Source organism: Idiotropiscis lumnitzeri, chromosome 16 (genome assembly GCF_059441095.1).
Source record: "Idiotropiscis lumnitzeri isolate Australia: NSW breed Sydney's pygmy pipehorse chromosome 16, RoL_Ilum_1.0, whole genome shotgun sequence".
Classification (NCBI taxonomy): Eukaryota; Metazoa; Chordata; class Actinopteri; order Syngnathiformes; family Syngnathidae; genus Idiotropiscis; species Idiotropiscis lumnitzeri.
Window position 1 is genome coordinate 13,404,991 of NC_142406.1, and position 20,803 is coordinate 13,425,793.

The 20,803-nt window shown below is 44.1% G+C and overlaps 2 protein-coding genes across 5 annotated transcripts in view; one reads left to right on the forward strand and one right to left on the reverse strand.

The window, feature by feature from the left end:
- The window catches only part of dlgap3 (discs, large (Drosophila) homolog-associated protein 3), a 66,682-nt gene extending 53,472 nt beyond the window's left edge, over window positions 1–13,210 (reverse strand). For both annotated transcript variants that reach the window (XM_088278670.1, XM_088278669.1), the window contains exon 1: window positions 13,125–13,210. The gene's annotated coding sequence lies outside the window, so the exon portion shown is untranslated. The remainder of the gene's footprint in view (window positions 1–13,124) is intronic.
- Window positions 1–20,413, forward strand: part of gja4 (gap junction protein alpha 4) — a 75,918-nt gene extending 55,505 nt beyond the window's left edge. Inside the window, exons 1-3 of one of the 3 annotated variants that reach the window (XM_088278672.1) lie at window positions 14,263–14,371; window positions 15,818–17,113; window positions 18,297–20,413. In XM_088278672.1, the coding sequence (XP_088134798.1) occupies window positions 18,306–19,391 (1,086 nt within the window). In that variant the 5' untranslated portion in view covers window positions 14,263–14,371; window positions 15,818–17,113; window positions 18,297–18,305 and the 3' untranslated portion in view covers window positions 19,392–20,413. Of the gene's footprint in view, window positions 1–14,233; window positions 14,372–15,817; window positions 17,114–18,296 lie in introns of those variants that run through there. The other 2 variants (XM_088278673.1, XM_088278674.1) reach the window with 2 other exon arrangements.
- The last annotated feature ends 390 nt before the right edge of the window (window positions 20,414–20,803 follow it).

A 20,803-nucleotide genomic window follows, 5' to 3' on the forward strand; every position in this document is an offset into this window, starting at 1 on the left:
GCAGAAGACAGGACCTGGTACACAGAGACAGACGGGGAAGTGGAGGAAGTGATCACACTTGGCAGCAGCGTTGCAAACACAGAGCGAGGAGGAGGGCGCGGCGAAATCAGGAAAAAAGGCAAAAGAAAGAAAACCATTGGGTGATTAGACAGATGGTGGCTGTAAACACAAGGGCAGCGAAAGATAAAAGATGAGGACGAGGCCGCGATGCTGCGTGTGAGATAGCGATGGAAAAAATAGTCGCTGCGTTGGGAGACGGTACGAAACAATAAAATAAGCAGGCATGACAAGAGAGCCAGAGGGAATAAATGGAACAAAGTGAAGGATGAGATGAATGAGAATTATAAAGACATTGGCGTGAGAGATGAAGTAAGAGTGGACGATGACATTAAGAGGACTAACGAGTATGGAAGGAGAAGATAGAAATGTGAAAAGGCAGCAGGAATCAATTCCGTGTGGCGGCTGAAGGATCTGGGCAGCGGAGTGCAAATGCTCCGTTATAAAAACTCGGTAGCGCTATGGATGCGACACAAGTCATCGTGCCCTCGATGTGCATCGGAAAAATATCCTTGTTTCTTCCTGTCCCAACGTTTTCCACATGGATGCTAGTGCAGTTGAGTCACAGCGCGGCACGGAGAATAGAATGGAGGTCTCATCTGGGTGGATGATTTCACACCACTGTTAATTTTTTCGCTGTTTTAGCATTAGCATCGTCGTTGCGCTTGCTTTAGCATAAAATGAGATCATGGCACTTTGAAATGAAATAATTGAAGGTACTCCTGGATGTTGCGTAACTTTTTAGTATGAGTAACACAACGGGGAAAACTTAAGGAGTTGGACATTTTGAACAGATGTCAAGTGCGGATTTTTATTTATTTTTTTTTTCACGAGGCCTCTTGAAACTCCGACTATACAAGAACTTGAGCGCCTTTTTTTGCATCGGCGTTCATTGGGTGCAAATGCGACTTGCAGTTTGCTAGCTAGCTATGCCTACATCCACAAATTGCATCTTCATTCAGATAGTCCGCATGGCTCATTTAGAGTGCCTTGTTATTTGCCACAAGTGCACGCCCATTACACAGAGACTGCTGGAAGAGCGGGGGGTGGGGGGACTTCTATTTCTAAAATGTTCAACTTGACAGCCAGCGTGTGGATTGGTGCCATGGTCACTTTTAGAGTGCCTTGTTACGGCGTGAACATTCCAGTCACCGGTGATCTACTTTTGCGGCTCAAATGTGGAGTTATGTGTCGACATCAGACATTTTCCCAGGTTGCAATCCATTTTTCAAATTCCACATCTTTGAATAAACACTTTCACTTCCTCACCTGAGTTGACATATGCTACCTCTCGCCATTATTCATCACCATCCAATCCCCTGCCTACATCAAAGGCACTCTAATTGCATTGGCGTCCTATAAGGGGTTGCTATGGTGATGAGTGAAACCTGCCCCGCTGTCTTGCCTTACGAAAGCTCCATTGCTTGCCATTTCTCTCAATTTGCCCTCGCATATGTCACCGAGCTTCCTCCCTATGTTTTCCCTCTTCTCTCTAATTACAAGCCACTGGTAAAAACTGGCAAAGGTCATACGACAAATAATGGTGGGAGAATATCTTGCCGATAAACACTTCACATGTGAGGGGTGCATGCACATGTGTACGCCCCACTCCCACATACTCGCCAAAACATGCTTTGAAAGTGTTCCTGCTGAGTTGGCAAGAGGTGCGGCAAGCAGCGTCTGAACGCAAGACAAAGCACATCTGTCCAGCGTCAAAGTTGTGAAGCAGCAGCTGTCCCAAAGACGGCAAAGCTCGCAAAACGCAGACGTTTGTCGTCTTTATTTAACTGGCTGAAGCGACAGAGAAGGAGGCGCTGGAAGCTTTTCAAAGACCAACTCGAGAGGCGGCTTTCACCAACTGGCTTTCATCGCCGCTCGTTGCACCAGGAAGTGGAAAAGAAGGCTGGCTCTAAAACGAGCTTCTCGAAGAACAGCTGCTCGGACAGAGGGCGGCCTTATTTCCTGATTGCACTTATGGGATGGAATGGAATTTGGACGTTATTTTTGGGGATTTTTTTTTCCCAGGTATCAGTATTTTACTTGAGTATTTTCTTTTCTGAATGAAAATGTCAAGTTAACCGTGGGTGAGATCTTGATTGATTGAACTCTCAGTGACTAAAGAAGTAAAAAAAAACGGAACTGCGACGGAAACAGATTCAGGCAAACAAGGCAGTCCCCATCCGTGATCTTGTTTAAGCGAAATCTTTGATGCTACCGGCAACAAGAACCATTCATGGTGACCTAATTCCCAGGTCACATCAAAGCAGCCCAAACGTCCTTCGGAGCGGTCGAGATCAGTCAGGGTGAATCAGTTTACAACAGAAAGGCTATTATTTATTTATTTTTTTTCATTCAGTGAGTGAGTACTTTTGCCCCCACTGACGGTGTATGCAGACAATTGTTCTATTCCTCGTCCACCTTGGAGCATCCCACAGCCTTAATTTACGTTTAGAAAAAAAATTGAGCCAGCATCTTCCTTTTTCGTCAAGTCTTCCTTTCCTTTGTAGTCCCCTGGGAAGCTATGTAACAATTTTCAACTTGTCTTCATCAAACTTTTAAGGTTCAAGGTATTACCTGATGGCTTTGTTTGTTTATTTGTGTGAAATATCTTCCCGTTTTGTTGGGATAGCTTTGTAGAAATCCAAGGACGTTCTCATTAAATTTGCGGGTGGCGGTAACTTTGGCAATTTGTTCTCTTGCATCGAGAATAACTTTATCTACTTTCTGGACTGATCTTGCGAGTGACAAATATTTTGCGATATTTAACAGAAAATGGCTGAGTTAGTGTGTGCCCGGTGACTGGCTGGCGACCAGTTCAGGGTGTGGTGCGCCTTTCGCCCAGAGTCAGTTGGGACAGGCTCCAGTACCCAATGCAGGATAAGCGGTGTGGATGATGACATGCCATGTCTGAGTTAGCTCTCTCTACTCTTCCCGGTATTCTATGTTGAGGCGGCGGGGCATGGAAATTACTTGTTGGACTGGTTGCCGGTCAATCTAAGGAAACATTTCGAGACAGTTAACCTTGCGGCGCAAGCCGGAACATCGGTTAACAAAAACCTGCCCGTTTTAAAACAAATACTGGACAGTGCGGACTCGAGTGCCGACTGTCAAAGTTTAAAGATGGACAAGATGCATTGCGTTAAAAAAAAAAAGAGAGAAAATATAAAATGTTCCCTCCTCTTTGGCAACGGCAGCGCGAAGAGAAGAAAAGCCACGTTTTGGGTGTTGCGTTCAGTCATCCAAATGGCTGTGGATTAAGTGGTTGTTATCTGTGCCACCTGCTGTTTAAACTGTAAACAAGCCCAACTGTGTGTGTGTGTGCGTGTGTGTGTGTGTGCGTGTGCGTACTTGCATGTGTGCCGATGTCATTGATTGGCAACAATGTTCAGCTGGGGGGCTGATACAAAGCCAACACCGGGGGGAAACCAGCACCGCATTAAGTCAGTTTATTACAAACGCGCAACATTCTCCGGACACTTCATTAGGGACACTTGCACATGCTGAGATACAGGTACTTGACCTGTGCAGTGTAAACTGCCCTCCGGTAACTTCTGTTGTGAAATGGCGTTATATATTAAAAAAATAAGACTTCTCCAAGTCATTTTCGCTATGCGTTGATAAACTTCCATCTATTCGTCCGATTGTCCCGACATGCCTCTCTTTGTTCCACAGTATGGTTTAATAAATCTCCCAATCGCTCCCTCTGACCATGTTTAATTCAAGCAGCTTTTGCTCACACGGTATATATAGGAGGGAGGAAATAAGGAAGTTTAGCAATTGTTTTGGTGCAGCAGAAGGAAGTCGGGAAAAATCTTTGTGCATGACTCCCGAGAATTTAAATTCCGACATTCCAACTGAGATCTAGTTTTGTTTCATGTTGTTTTGGGCTGCAGCTGCTGCTATAGGAGGCACTCGCACTCATCTCGAGTGCCATCATCCATAATCCATATTGCTTGTCACTTGACAACGATCCCCATGACAGAATAAGACCCATCACGCCTCGCCGCAGGCCGGCACATGCCAATGTCCATGAATGTAGATTGATTGGGATAGCTGGCAATGCAGAAATCGGAGTGAATTTTCGGGTGTATTACACATTACATAGTCAAAGTCAATTTTGTTGCAGTAAAATATATTTTAAGAGCAAAAAAAAGACGGAGAATAATCGTTGTTTGAAATCACCCCAAAAGAAAATAGTTTGCTGCAAAGCAAGACGTGTTTTTATCAAAATGTAAACAGGTTCCTCCATCGTCATCTTGTTGTATTTTATTGTCGAGGTCTTTAGGATTAACCTGCAAAAAAATTCCCCTCAAAATGTGTAAATTACTCCTCAATTCAAGTCACTGATAAGCAAAATTGCTCCTCTCAGAAAAATTGCCTTGCGTGCTGACTGCATTTAACCCATCCAACATTCAATCTTACTTCATTTCAACGAACTAGCATAGTGTTCTTTAAATCCAATCTATGATTTTCAAAATGTCTTTGGGAGGCAATGAGCCATAGCTTGTGAAGTGACACTGACATTTACCAAGACTAAAATACTACCCCGAAATGACCTCTTGGTATTTCTGCATCAGACTCTTATTAAGGCCACTTTCATTAATTAGAGCTGAGTCCATTGTGAGTGGACAATTAGTCATCTTATTTACCACGTTTTACAAATACTCGGGGCACTGATGTCCTCCCCCGTCTTGGAGTGGGCCACAAATCAGCCAGAGTTTATTTTCTTATCACCTTCGCCTCATTTAAACGAGGGATACTTTTGAATTCCTGAGAGGGGCTTTTCTTCTGTGGCGTGAGCCGCATGAATGTTAAAATGTGTTGAGGGCTCCCATGACGGCAGTTCGAATGCGTCGCTTTGCAAGGCGAAGCAAGCGGATGCTCTGTGTGTGTGTGTGTGTGTGTGTATGCGTTGCATTTTCTATCATGCCAAACTTCAAAAGAAGCGTCTCCGCTCTAATCTTTCCCTGCACTGCGGACCCGAGCAAAGACAGCGGCGCGGGGACTCAGGCCACTCCCACCTCTTTAACACTCTCGTGCACACACATGCACTTGGACCCCATGCGCTCTTTAGACCCACACAGCTGTTTACCATATAAACACACCCCTCTGATCACGCACTCTGGCTGACCTTAGAGTGACTTACAATAATAGCCGCCATCTCTCTTTCTCCACCTAACATCACGCATGCACACGCGGTCACACCGCGCCGTGCGAAACCTTGGCGCAGTGAGGTGAATGTATCAAGCATATTAAGTCACGCCGCCAGAGAGCGCAGGCTTGGCACATTGTGATTTCCACCACTACGGTGTCAAAAATTGAAAAGTCAATTCCAATTGGACCCCGATAATTAGAACTGACCTGGATAGCTGCGCTGAATATGGAATGAGTGCGAAAAAAAGAAAGCCAACTAGAAGGTCAAGGTTGGAGACAAAGGCAGCATGGTCCCCCAATAATGTGTTGGGTGGGCGTGCGTTCATGTGACATTCATTCGGCAGCTATTAGGGACGACAGATGGAATACTAAAGTCTTTTCCTTGTTTGTTGGTTGTTTGGTGCAATACTTTGGTCACAGAAGTCAAGAGCATTTCCAGTGAGAGTGCAGTTGCGCGGGCTGGCTTTAAAAATAATCAATATATCGATTTGAATCGAGTTTCCTTTTCATAGCCGGATATCGATTCATGCAACCATATATCGATACTTGTAATAACATCTTTTTCCTCATAAATGTACGTGACCTGGTTAGTCTGAAAATGCCTTCCATGTGAAAATAAAATTGGTACTGAATCAAAAATCAATCTAAAGTGTATCGAAAATCAAATCGAATCGGGCCTTTGGGTATCAAATCGAATCAATTTGGGAAATTTTAATCGATACCCAGTCCAAGAAATAGCGGATATAAAATTAAATACAATCACTGGCTTTTAAAACCAAAGACCAAGTACGAAGACCAAAGTCCCGGGGCGTTTGATAAACTCTGACCGGATTCTTAGCGATCATATCAAATCAATCGCTAAAACAGAATTTTCCCTGCTGGAAAACAAATCACGACTGAAAGGTTACATGTTCTGAGCTGACCGGGAAAAAGCTGTGCCCACCAAAACGTGTGAATAAAGATGACCCATGAGTGTGTGACATGTTTGTAAACTATCCTTCAATACTCACTTAAATCATCTCATCCTTCACGTCACCTCACCCTCACCCTGAATTTCTCCCCGACACCCTCACTTTGTTTCTTCAACCCCCCCCCCCCCCCCCCCGTCCAAACCGCTCTCCAATGACCTTGCCCCTCATCTCTCAAGTTCTCCATCATCGCCGACTCTTGAACTCCCCGCACCAACTACCCCGGCTCGCTCAGCCATTTCCCAATCGGCTTCATCTCGACCCTCACCTTGCCCATTTCGCCATAAAACAGCCGAAGAGCGAAAGACTAGCAACGAAGACCCAGAGGTTGCAGGGGAGAGAGAATGTCCCCCAAAAAATAAATAAATAAATGGTGACGCAGGGGCGAGTTTTAAGAAGCTACAAAATATCAAGAGTGAGTGACGGCAGGAATCAATAAACGGGAGTGGGAGACGCGCTGGGGGGGTGGGGGGGGTAGTTTGATTTCCGCAGCCTCGACACACATGCTCATCAAACATCCACACCAGTCCGCAAGCGCTGTCAAAGAAAACGGCCAAAGTGGGCTGAGCCAGAAAAGCTCGCACACAAACTCAGCACAAACCAACTCCGATACATCCCTTAATTCCTGTCTGCTTTCACTCAAACTTTCATTCCGTGCAGTGCTGGCAAAAAAAAATAAATAAATAAAAGTTGGATATCGCAACCAATCTGGCTGAATCCCCTCAAACTTGTAGCTTTGATATTATTGCGAATACAGCCCACAAATTGCATTTGATTCAAAACAACATGCAAATACTATGAATAAGAGCTCACGCAATTATGTCCTCGACGGGGTTTTTGTCAAGTAGACGAATGCACAAAACAGCATTCCTTGATTGCGTCTCCGGCTTCAAACACAAACCCACCTTGTCATTAAAGCCTAAACGCTAAATATCATCCGTCTGTTTTTGAGCCCAATTCTCCCCTTATAGTCAAAGTCAACAAAACGTTGATTATCTAGCAGCTCTTAAGAGATTATCGTGATGTGATGTTTTTTTTTTTTTGGGGGGGCTCTTAATCCCAAAAAAAAAAAAAAAAAAATGATGACGATCAAGTGGTTTTTTTTTTTGGTCGTTTTTTTTTGTGCGTGTGACTGAATGAAAATCAAACCCACAAATCGCGATGACGTTACAAACCGAGCCTTGGTTTTTCCTTCGCACTCACAACCTCCTCATCGCTACTCCACTAATCACAGCCCAGCGAAGCAAACACGCAACATGGTAATCATTTTCCATTGTGTGCGTAGCCTGACACACTTGATGAGAGATTTGTTAATGCGCAACAACGCCCGCAGGGAATTTGCTCCATCAAAGCATGAGAAATAAGAATTTATGTGATTTCTTTGAATTGCGCAGAAACATTTATAACATTAAGTAGATATGCCAAACATGAACCGATTAAATTACCACGTACAATTAATCTGGGGGGGTGGGGCATAGTCCTTGTGTACTTGGGAAGCATGACAAAATCAATTTTAACGATTTGACGGTAAGGCCAAAAAAAATATGAATATTTTGAACATAATAATCAATCAATGGGCAGTCCCCATTCCCCACAAAGAGGAACAGTTGGGCCAGTGGACGTCTGCCTCGCCCGAACTTCTGCCCGGCGGGTCAAAAACTGTGTGACAGCTGCGGAACCCCCCCCCCCCTCACCCAACTCCCTTCACTTCTCAACACATCAGCTGCTGCCTCTGGCACTCTTCCAGATGCACCACATTAAAACTAAACTGGCCAACTGGAAATGGCCATGTACAGTGTACACATTGGGCCAATGCACTTAAGCAAGTAAGACGAAATACCCCGAAAAATAGGCAGGTAATTCTTTTCGGTCTTTCCGATGACAGATTGGCTGAACTAGATTATTAATGGGAATTACACGGATGGTCATTAGTGTGGCATCAAGTCAATCATTTCCGCTGATTATATTCCATCAGAACATGACGAGAGATAAAATGGCACTACTCTAAATCTTTGTGCGCTTTGTTTCAGTGCAGTATTGTTGTGGATTACTGGCCGGTGTCCCGATTATCCATCGACTGCCTGCCGGTCCCAATGGTGACTCGGTGGTTGGTCTGGTTCAGGAAGGGCATCTGGCATCAAAATATGCGAGTTGACTCCCTGTTGGGCCCCGATAAAACAAACCCGAAGTTGTACCAATGCGCATATTGAGTACCAATCGTTCCACGTAGCGCTATGAGACTAAGCCGATGTTAGTTTAGGTTTTGTTAGTCTGCGTTTGACTCGAACATCAATTTAACCGACAGCTATTTTTCAAACTTGACAAGCTTGAATATTCGAGGTTAAAAAAAAACAAAAAAACTGTCATCCCTCCATCTCTTTGGGTATCAATATTGCAAGCTTTCCGAGCTCCTACATCGTGGACGCCTAGCAACAATGGCTTCGGGACCCTCCTGCATTATTCAGTGGGCCCAACAAGCGCTCGGGCTCTGCCATTATCTATTTAAATGGAAGCGCAAGCATGTCCCACTGAAAGTGTGCCTCCCTCGCTTCGCCACCTGCTCCGTCGACGAGAGCTCGACGGTGAGCCCGTTCATGCTAAAGACTTGGGTAAAGCGACCGGGGACGACATTGTGACGGACGAAGTGGAGGATGGAGACAAGAGAATAAATTGGGGAGGCGGGAGGATAAAACACAGGAAGAGAATGGTGCGCCACGCTGGGAGACAATGACGGGCTGCCATACTTGTGATGAAGCCTTGCCTTTAGACGCATCCCCCAACCTCCATCCATCAAATGACAGCTTTTCATCGTGACTCATCGACAGCCATTGCTCACCCACTCCATTAGGTCGTCATCTCATCCCACCCCCCCATGCTTTATAATGGCTGGGCTCGTCTACCCGCTCGCCCCTGCCCACCAGCAACTTGATATAGTATCGCGTGGCGCGGGCATGAGGGTAGTTATCTTTTTTATTAAAATCGCGATGTAAATAAGGCTGCCTTTTTTTTTTTAAATCAATTGTTTTTATTTATTTATTTATTTATTTTTAAATCAATGAATACCTTAAGAATTATTTCTCATTAATTCCCATTCCTTTGTAGATTCTGATTCAGTTACTGGTTTGGTCCAAACAGTCATTTGTAAATGTATTATTTTGATAGAGCCTTGAAATAAATGTTAATATTTTTTTTTTTACTGGAATGCAGTAGCACATAATGTGATTTTTATGGCCATGTAAACACAGTCACTGCAGTCAGACAAAAAAAAAAAAAGCAATGCACGTTACACATCTGGGTGCACACTGCTTAATCTCGTGGAAATAACCGTCATGGGAAAGAAAGTGTACGGAGGCTCAATTATTAGCCATGACTTGGATTTACAAAGCATTTATGCACACGCACGCACCTCGTGGGATGCTCCAACGTGTAGCGTGAGGAAACATGTTGGCTCCCTTCGCAAACACACAGCATATTTTTCATAATGTATGGATTTTTTTTTTTCTTGCGCTGCCGCGTTGCTCCCGAGTGTAATGAATGCAACGTTTTCCTCCAGCAATATCCCACAGAACACGCAGTACATTTGCAGTTTCACTTGATTCCAGCCCGTAATGGCGGCTCAGGGGGGGGGGGGAGTAGGAAGCGACGAGGGTCAGCTGATAACGCTCGCACGTCCAACACAAACACCAAAATAAACAGTCACGAGAGGAGCCGAGCCAACAAACAGCGTTCGGAAAGGCGCACACGCCTGATGGCCAATTGACTTAGAGGCTCGGGGCTTGCGAGGATGGAAAGGGGAACAATTTCATGCACAAGTGCATCAGAGAGGAGTACACTGGCAAACTTCTTTTTTTTTTTTTTTTTATCCCAACCCAGATAGGTTACAGCAATTACCCTCGCCTCTTTAACCTTACCGCTCGCCTGGAAGCTCTGTTTCAGGTCGCCTTCACAAAACCATCGACATGCATTTCGTGTAAAGCCGATTCAAGTTTAATGACTAATGTTACAGCACTTGAGAGTCAACACTGACTTACGGATAATAACAAAAAACGCAAACAATAATTGATTTGCGAATTCTTAATGGAACTCCTGCTGGTTGATTTTGTAACAAAAGCCGGCTTAATCATATGTGCTGAGTTGCGAGAAAAAAAAAAAAAATGAGAAGAAAAGTGAGGAAAACGTTCGGACTCCTCAAAAAGATGCCAGCGCTATTTTTTTTCCTCCTGTTTTGCACTCGCTCAACATGAAAAAGGTTGTCTCACAGAGCAGCTGTTCCACATTTATCCTGCACTATTTCCTTTTGCTGTGACAGCGTAAGGAAAAATATCCAAGACTCACTTTGTTACTCGCGTGACAAAAGTGCCTCAAGTGTGTTTTTTTTAAAAAAAAAAAAAAGGAACCATTAGAGTGAACCTTTTAAGGTTGTATATGTTTGTGTGTGAGAGAGAGAGCGCATTTTTCCTCTTCCTCATCTTTCCAAACACGATTGTTGATTTCGCTTTTTAAATCATTAAGACGAGATTTGATGGTGTGCCAATGATGCAATGTTTGACGGGAGTCTTTGAAATTATGTTGAAAACCTGTGAGAACCAACTTCCTCAAAACATGAAAGAGAGAGCTTCTGCGCTTTCAGGTGTTGGCGTGGCGTATTATTTTTTTTTTTTCGAAAGAAATAAGATGAAGGAAAAAATGTAATCTTTCAAATGGAGAACGTGAACGATAACGGATGTTTATTGTCGATTTAGGGTGCTAACCGCAACGGGTTCAGTTGAACTCATCTTTATCAATTATTTCTGTGTTCAACACAGTTGTTGAAAAAAATAAGTATTTTTATTCCGTGATATCCAAAAAGTTGCAATGTCAAAAACTGATGTTGTTAACAGTCAGCCTGAGGCAAAAAGGGGGTTCTCCCGCAACAAAATCCGAAAAAAATGTCTTTTTCTAACAAAGCTCCACAATTTAATTAGGAGCACTTCAAATCATAAAGCAAATCTCTTGAACATCACAGCTGGCTGATGAACTCAACATCTTCTACCGTCGTATCTTCAAGGTGACACTTTCCCTTCGCCCCCCCCAGGGATCACTGACACCACAATGACACTCAATTTGCCAAGCTCGCGACAGGGGGAAAAAACCAAAAACATCACCCCGGCTTTTTTTGTGTTTGTGAAAAGAACTAACAGGATTTATGTGATGCGTCTTTTAATTCAATTTATTGTAATAATTTTAATCCTCGCAGCGGAAATTCAATTTGCACTCCGCTGTATATATTTTTGTTGCACGGCAAACAATGCCGGCATAAAGGGACAGATGATGAGATGAGTTTCGGCGGGATCGTTGCCTTGCTAAAAGCCAGGATGCGGGCTACCATTTTTTTTTTCCTTTCTGTTCCATCTCTCAACATCTTTACAGATGAGCCAAGCTGCCACCCCAATAGTGTTGACACACGCCATGCTACATATTAAACCCCGATGACGTCACATGCTCGGAATGCATCCACCCTGAGAAAATTTGCATGACTCACTCCCCAACGAGCCTGCCGTTTCGTCACGCTGGCCTCACGTCTGACAGAATCCAAGCGAGCAAATTGCATATGATTGAGGTGGTCTCCAATGGAAACCATCTCCTTTGGCAAACTGGACGTGCAAGCAAGAAAAACAATTCGGGGGTCAGGCAAAAAAAAAAAAAAAAAAAAAGTGCAGGCTTGCAATCATTCAGGCTTGGTGGCTAATGATGTGCACGTTTTTGTGACGAGGTGCACTCTGCAAAAAACATCAAAGCCCTGATTGACACCACCCACGCGAGCACATTTGCTAACTTGGCCTTTCTAATTGCAAGGGGACAGCGTGACAAGCATTTGTGTTGTCAACAAGCTTGTTTCGCGCACTAAACTGCATCGGGTTAACATTTCAAGAATGAAATGCGATTTGATCATCATCGAGTTAATCATGTCAGGAAGGTTTCAGGACTGCTGCCACAAGTTCCCCCAATTCAAACTCATTTGGAGACAAGCAAAATATACAGCAGTCCTGAATGGATTTTTTTTCTGGCATCCTGACGAGCCCCTTGTGCTTGGGAAAGAGCAAAAAAAAAAAGCAAGTCAAGGGGAGTGGAGAGGTTGCTCCAGTTCTTCTCGGCCAGGAACTGTCAGATGCTCGGGGCATTGCGAGTCGGCGTGTTGTCATGGTGACGCGAGCACCACTTGCGCTGACACCGCATCTTCTCGCGCACTGAACGAAGCAAACGCGGCTTAACCACCGAGGCCTCCGTCACATCTGACGTTGCCGCGAACTAAAAAGTGGGAATGGGTCGATGAGCTCACTGAGACAAATCATTTGAGAGCAGCTGCAGGCAAAGCGTTCGCCATTACCCAAATGTGCGCTAAAGGTTGCGCTGGGACACTTCTTCGTAAGTGTACACGTTTACCCGCACGCGCACACAAACTAGATGAATACATGCACGCGGCATCCCACACCCCGCCTATTAGCAGCACCCCTGGAGGATACGCCGGGCCGAGGTGTTCACGTGATTGATTTTGAACCCTCTCCACAGTGCAATGCAGCGCAAACGGTTGCAATAGCTCCGCCTGCTGCCCCTCGTCTTCCCTCCGACTTTAAACACAGCAGCGCAAGCCGCAGACAAGCAGCGCGCTTTCACGGTCAGCGAACATTTACGCATGGATGGAATGTGCGTGTTTCATGTCATCTACAACTTCACGTTTGGTTTTTGGATTATTTTTTTTTTTATCTTGCTGTCAAGTTGACACAGCTGCAAGACACGCAACAGCAAAAAAAAAAAAAAAAAAAAAAAAGCCACCAGCCACTCAGTTGGGATGCACCAAATAGCCCATCTGCACCAAATCTTATCTTCCGAGTGCCGTTCACAAAAAAAGTAGGGATGCTTTTCGAGCATGCAAAATGAGCAACTTTCACCTCAGCTTCGTCTTACCTTGGTTGAAATGCTCAGCGGGGCGTCACAAACGTCCGCCTCTTCATGCAGCTCTCCCCCCCCCGACCACTGCGCAGGCAAGGATTGAGACACGGCTGTGAAAGGCAGCGGTGCTACATCCTCCCTCACGCTCTGCCTCTCTCTCTCTCTCTCTCTCTCTCTCTATCAAACACACCCCTCCTCCCTCGCTCTTTCCCTCCATATGTGCTTCACGTGCAGAGCTCCCCAAAGACATATTCGAGGCAACCGATTGGTCCACAGCAGCGGCCTGGTGTCGATACCAGCTTGAAAATGTCATCTTTTACAACGATGACGACTCTATTAGAAATGCACGCGTATCCTCAGGGTATATTCGGATGACATGGTCGGAGAAAATAGAGAACATTTGATGGAAGAAAGGAAAAACTCACAATGCCTTTTTTTTTTTTTTTTGGTAATTAGGCAAGTGTACTACAAGTTATATTGACTTTTAATCATTCAACTTTCCAAGAAAGGTCATGTTTCTATTCGGCACCAAATCGCCGGCGTCACGCTGGATCCATCCGACGGCATTTCAAAGTCACCACACACACACCGAGCACTTAACTTCGACACGCCTGGAAATGGGTCACCGCGATGGAGTGAGTGAGCGAGAGAGCGCGTGTTCTAACAATAGGCCAATATGGCCATTTGATGAGTTCATGAACGTTTTAGCGCATATACGTGCTAATTGTTAGCCTCGTAGCAGAATTGACCGAGTCATTTTTTTTTACGCTACCGTTACCCCAAAAAAAAAAATACAAATAAATAAATACCAACATGCTTCTTCTTATTTTGCGGAAATATTGTGACTTAAACTCTGCTTTGAGTTAAACAAAAAATAATCCAGACCTATATATATTTTTTTCTCTACTTGAGACACTCAACAGGCTCAGAGGGTGTCGCCAAACACTTCAGGACCAGTCGCCAAATTAAGCAAATGAGATCAAAACGATGTGCTGCAGACGTTCTTATGAACCCCACAAACACTTTTGTTTTTTGTTTTTTGTTTTTTCACAGGTGCGCCGCACAACGCCTTCAGTGCTCCTTTTTGTATATTGCGTCGATGAATCCACTGCTGCTGCACACCATTGAGACTTCAGCCAGGCTCCGAAACAACCTCATGTTATATTCCACTTGCCGCAGGAGAGCTTTGTTTCCCCGAATCTAACTCTAGAAATGTGAACGGATAAAATGTTGTGTGGAATCCTTGTCAGCGTAGCTAACAGGTAGGTCAATTCCTTGATTTTTGCTGGAGTCTGAACTCATTTGAGTATGGATAATAGAGTCACATTATTTTTTTCCACTATTATGAATATAAAAAAAAAAAATCATCAAATATAATGAAAGCGCTCAAAACAAACCTTATAAAATGAATGTTTCATACCGTGCTAAATAGATTTATTTTTAATCAAGGGTGTGAAAATGAACCATGAAATCTAACGTTTGTTTCTGGACCATGGCCAGTGACCTCGAAATTAGCCGCCAGTCGAGGCTTCTTTTGTGCATGACTAGTTTTGTCCCATTATATCTTATCATGACTCCATATATCTTGTACGATAGTGTATAATCCGCTGACGTAACCGATTACGATTTCTTACAATTATCCATCGATAAACATATATATATATCCACTCGAAATTCACAGTGCACGGCCGCAGTGAGTTGCATCATGCATTAGCGGGCTCCGACCGAAGATTTGACGTGCCCTCCTCATCGCATGCAAATGCTCGTTGAAAGTAGACTGCCAAAGGAAAATCACTTTCGCTTTATTGGGTTTGCGTCGTCTGTTTGGTCGGTCGCAGTCATGGTTTGCCATTTGCCTGCATACAAAAAGCCATAATGAGATGAATCGGCACTCACTGGACGTAAGGCAGTCCCATGAATATAAATTAGTTCACAGAGCCACTTCCATCGAATCAACTTGTTTTACTGCGTTTATTCATTTAGAGGAAAATTATACAACGACATCTATTATCAGGTTCTTAATTGATGAGTTTAATTTTTTTTTTCTTTTTTTGGGGGGTGGCAAATAATCCCACAAAAGCGCTTTATGCAATAGTTTGGTTTCACCTTCACATTTCAGTGAGGGGAATTTTACTCATCTGCATGCTCTGCTTTCCTACCAAAGCCATTATTGTGAGTGAGCAGAATTACAGATTGTGATGTCGTTCGTTCAAGAAGCCGATGGCTTGCGGACGGTACGGTACCCATACCAAATACCAAATACCAAATACCATTGGATACCATTAAGTACCGTATCAACATGAAAGCACGAGACAAAAATAAAAGCCAAAATATAAGGCACAAGATTCCTTTGATAAGGAGTTTTGTGTGAATGTTTAAAACATTTTATTTATTTTTCATAACCTTACCAATGTATTTTGAATATTATTTGACATCAAAATGTTGCACATGCACCAATGGATTTTCCTATTTTTCGCCACATATAACGAACCATCCACAGTTTACCGAGGCTTTCTTAAATACAAACAAACCAAAAAAACAACATGTATGTGTGTATATAATTGAACTAATGATGCAGCCTGGTTCACGTGTACACAATATATCCAAACTGAGAAGTGAATTTAAAAGAACGGTACAGTGGGGCCTGGCGATGGGAGTCTGGCTGGGCCGAACCAGCCAATTAGTTTAATTGCAAACTGCACACGCAGGGAGGAAGACGAGACGAGGAAGCAGAACACATCCCACTTGCATTACGCCGGCTCGTCACTTCCTTTTGCCTTCCGTCTGCCGATGGAATGAGGCCAGAACGGAGCAAGACGGTGATCTGTCAAGATGATTTACTTTCAATTAGAATTTGACGGCTTCACCTTCCCTTTGCCGCCCTTCGGATGTCCATTTTGGCACATGGCGGTTCCAGCGTTGATTGGGTTGAACCTTGAGGAGATGACCTCTGACTAAAACACTTTAATTTGACTGAGTGGTGTGTCCAGGTGATGCGAATTTGCACGTGTGTGTTGAAATGCCCGTTTGTGTGCGGTCAATATTTTAACGCTCAAAATAGCAGCATGCGGTTTTTGTTTTTTTTTTTTCGCCAAAACTGACATGCGAACATCTTGGCTTCCAGCAATGTTACTCTCTTTGCATATTCAGTAGGAGCAAGCTTTGAAAAGACAAAGTACCGTTAAATTAACTTGAAAAAAGTTCGTTCGGCTACTAAATTAATTCATTAGGTTAAAAAAATGTATTATATCTTCCCACCTGATTTTAGCACGCATGGCTAGTAACATATTTGAATTGTTGGCAATGAAGTATTAACGATTCCATATAATCTATTTTTTGCAAATGCGTCTCTCTGCATGGATTGGCATTGGAGTTTAGCGTTTATTAGCGATTGGATGGATTTTGTGGCGCTTGCGGGTGTAAACTTTAACAGGTCAATAAAAAAAAAAACATTGCTGCAAAACAAAACAAAAATAGTCATCCCGCATACCATACTGTGTCGTGTTTAGGCGACGAGCGCCACCTGGTGGTTGAATGGGAAATTACACCAAGGGTCACATAATCTTGATTATTCCGTTTTGCTGAGAGCAAACAACAGAAGAATTGTGTCGCTGGGTCGAAGATTTCTGGATTTGAGATTGAGATTATTGATTTTATGGATGAGTGAATGTTTTTATGGAAAAAGCATAATGGATTGTCTCCCTTTGCTGTCCTAAATAAAATCTCAGTTAGAGCATGGTGTAAAAAAAAAAAAAAAAAAGGTTTTATCCTTGTGGTCACTGCCCCCAAATTTGGAATGCAAATCTACTTGAAAGTTGCTCCATCCCATTTCCTGGACCGAGTTCCTGAGGGAGGGCCAAATAGTGAACTCGGAAGCATGGGAAAGTTCTCCTCGCTTTATTTTTCCGATGACACGGAATCTTTTAAAAGAAGGCAAAAAGGGTTGAGAGGAGCTTTGAGGGAGGGAGAGCTTGGGAGACTGAGACGTTCCATGAGAGAGAAAGGTAGGAATTTATTTTTTTCCATTTGTAATCATTTCTAAAAAGAAGATATTTCAGAATCAGTCCTTTTAAAATAAATCAAATCTCTTTATCTCGTTATAGCGTTAATATTTAGAAATTGTTGTGGCAAATGTTTAGATTGCCTCTTTTTTTTAATAACGATGAAGTTGCTCTTATTAGTTTTACTTATTCAGTATTTAAAAGGATCTTTGTTTTCTGTTCAAAGGAAAATGAAAGTCGGCATGAGTGTCTGTCTCACTCTGTCACAATGAGCATATGTTGACTATGTATGGGATTTATTTTGCCCCCGTTGGTGTTTACTTTTTGTCCAGAAAGGCTGAGGAAAAAAAAAAAAAAAAGTAATCTAAATACGTCGACAAGTGTCACAGCGGTGCCCCAGTCCCCCTTCACAGGATGTTTACTCAGATGTATATGTGCGTGTGTGTTTGTGTGTAGCTTCCCGACAAACGACTGTGTCATCATCATTAAATAACCCCCCCCCGATTGCTCTCAAGTCACGATGCAATTATAGCAATCATTTTGTATCCGAATGACGATTCACAATTTCGATAAAAACTACTGCTGGGAAAGCGTCAATGTCAACCCAAAACGCAACGGCTGCACGATACTCGTTTTTGTGAGCGTGGAGGTATTATTTTGAAGCCCACCTTAACGACAATGAGCTCATGAAAGAAGCAGTAGGGGGGCAATAGCCAGAACCACTCCCTAATAAAAGTGCGGGGGAGGGATACCACTTATAGCGAAGACTTTAATAAACCGGCATAATTACGCACTTATGCATTAGCTGCGTGCTTGTTAAAGTGCCTGGTGCAGAAATCAAATTCCAGTTAGGTGTTAAGAGTTGCAGTAATCCAGATGTAAAAGCAGCAGCGGGTAATTATCAACTCTTATAAGGACTGGAAGAACATACTTGTGAGCAGTCTCCAATTAGAAGACAAAGAACCGACTATTATGGAAAAGGTTCCTTGAAAAGGGGCTTTTGTTTTGCTTTGACCTGGCTCAGTTTAGCTCCTTAAAAATCCAAACATTCCCGCTCAAGTTGGTGGAAAATGTGACCGAGCCCGTTTTGGAGCAAGAATGGGATGTTATGTGTTTGAATGCGACTGGTTAATTCCGAATGACCAACCAGAGCCGTTTTCACGTTTCTTGGTCCTTGTCCTCTAAGGAGCAGAGGATGTCCAGAGCTGACTGGTCCTTTTTGGAGCACCTGCTGGAGGAGGGTCAGGAGTATTCGACAGGCATCGGCCGCATCTGGCTCACCGTTCTCTTCCTGTTTCGCATGCTGGTTCTCGGCACAGCGGTCGAGTCCGCCTGGGACGACGAGCAAGCCGACTTCATTTGTAACACGCGACAACCGGGCTGCACCGCCGTGTGCTATGACAAAGCCTTCCCCATCTCGCACTTTCGCTATTTCGTCCTCCAAGTCATCTTCGTCTCCACGCCGACCATCTTCTACTTTGGATACGTGGCCATCCGGTCGGGGAAGGTTGGTAAAGAGGAGGGCAAGCAGGTGGACGAAGGTGGCGCAAGTAGGACCGAGGCTGGCGCAGAAAGAGCTGTGTCGAAAGAAGCGAGTGCGAGGAAAGGAAGCGTTGCTGAGAGGAGCCCGCCGGAAGCTCCGAAACTGAAAGGCAAGCTGTTATGCGCGTACGCATTCAGCATCCTTCTAAAAGTTCTCCTTGAGGTCGGTTTCATCCTGGGGCTGTGGTTCCTTTATGACGGCTTCCTCATCGAAGCAAAATTCGAGTGCGTGGGCTTCCCCTGCCCTCACACGGTGGACTGCTTCGTCTCCCGACCCACCGAGAAAACCATCTTCACCATCTACACTCAGGCCATCGCCGCCATCTCCCTGCTGCTCAACCTCATCGAGCTCCTTCACCTGCTTCAACTCGCAATTTCCCACCGGCTGAAGAAACGGTACCGCTTCCAGAGCCAAGTGTACCTGCCGCGGTCCGAGCAGGCGGCGGCGGCGGCGGCGACCCGACCGGAAGCCGCAGAGGCCCCGGAAGGGACACCAGAGTCCTACGACGGGAGGTTATCGGTGCCAAGCGAGGCGACGGCCTACACGAATCCTTGTGAGAGTTTTGGCGATCTTGCCATCACGGTCAACTGGGAACCTGCAGAGGCCGGAGGCGACGTGCTTCCGAGCTATACGAACTGCATGGAGGCTATGAGGACCTCACGTTCACCCAGGAGCCACGATGCACAAAAGACAAAGAACAACCACAGGGGAGCTTCCAAACAGAAGCACTATGTCTGACGGAGACTGTTTTGTTATTTTCCTAACATGCTTGTTTGCACATGACACTGGAGTAAAAGAGGTGCCCAATAGGAGCCGAAATAACAGACAAGAGTCGCACTGTGAGCCCAGTGCCTTGGAGGCAGCAAAACACTTCAAACGAACATTGGCCTGATAACGGACCTAATTCGGGGAAGGCTCCCCAAGGCAACCAGAAGCTTAACGGTCACGAGATACTTTCTTGTTACATTGAATGGCCTCAAATATGTTTGTGTAAAAAAAAAAAACTGTCGGCGGGTTTGTGAGCATTAAAGAGCGCAGTACAGTATATCGGATAAAAATAAATCCGTTCCCTTGAGGTTCACACTGTCATCCCTACAGCTTCTCTCAGCCCGCACATTGGAATGTTCTGCTCTCGGTTCTGTTCCCAAGCGGATAATGGTTCTGCGGATACATGCATGTACACACGTACTTGTTTTCCATTTCACACGGTCACATTTGGAGACATCGGATTATGATATCGGGGGCCAGATAAAAGTGGCTCCAAACCAGCAAATAAGATGCACTAAAGGTGGTACAGGCGGTGTTGAATCAATATGTATTCATATCAAATGTTTTATTTATTGTATTGAGTATAATAAAATAATGGTCATCCTTTCCTGTATTTGCACTCGCACTGTGTTTGCTTTGGTCCTTTTCCCACTCATTCTTAATACTATTTTCATGCCAAGCGATTGAAAATAAAACAAGATCGTGGATCTTTGACTCGACTGGAGTTGAATGGAAACATGGTACAAACGCACAATAATAGGAAGAGCGTCTTCAAAAAGGAACCATTATTATGTTGAGGCAGTGTCAAAGATTGTCAGATATTGTTTCGCGAAACAATCCAAGCAGCCTTCCAAAGTTGCCTGCTTCCAAGTCTATTCACTGAAACTTGGCTGGCATTCCTGCGCGGTTCTATTATCTTAGTCCAGGTGGGTGGGTGCAATGCGTGCAGCCGTCTGCATGGGCACAACCTTGTTATTGTTAAAATGGGTGTTTTCACCAAGCCGAGCGGGGAGGTGGGGATGGGCATTCAACAGATTGCCGGGGTTGAGCTGTGTCGTCATTCGAGCTGCCAAGCAAAAGCCGGCTTGAGTGTTTATTTTCCTGGCGAGTGTGACGATGAAGTAGAAACATTCTTTGTTGTGATGACCGACGATTTACCGTCATCAGTCCCGAGAAGTCAGAATCTATCATAAAAATAACTTCCTGCGGATGAGATTATGAGTCGGTGTTATTTGATTGCAGTTAGTTTTTATTTAGTTTTGACTTACGCTTAGTTAGTGATTTGTAAAGCTTCGTTTTAATTTTTTATTAGCTTTAATATTAGCTTTAGTTTTTTTTTTTTTTTTTAATTTAAGGAATATTTGTTGATGAAAATAAATGGT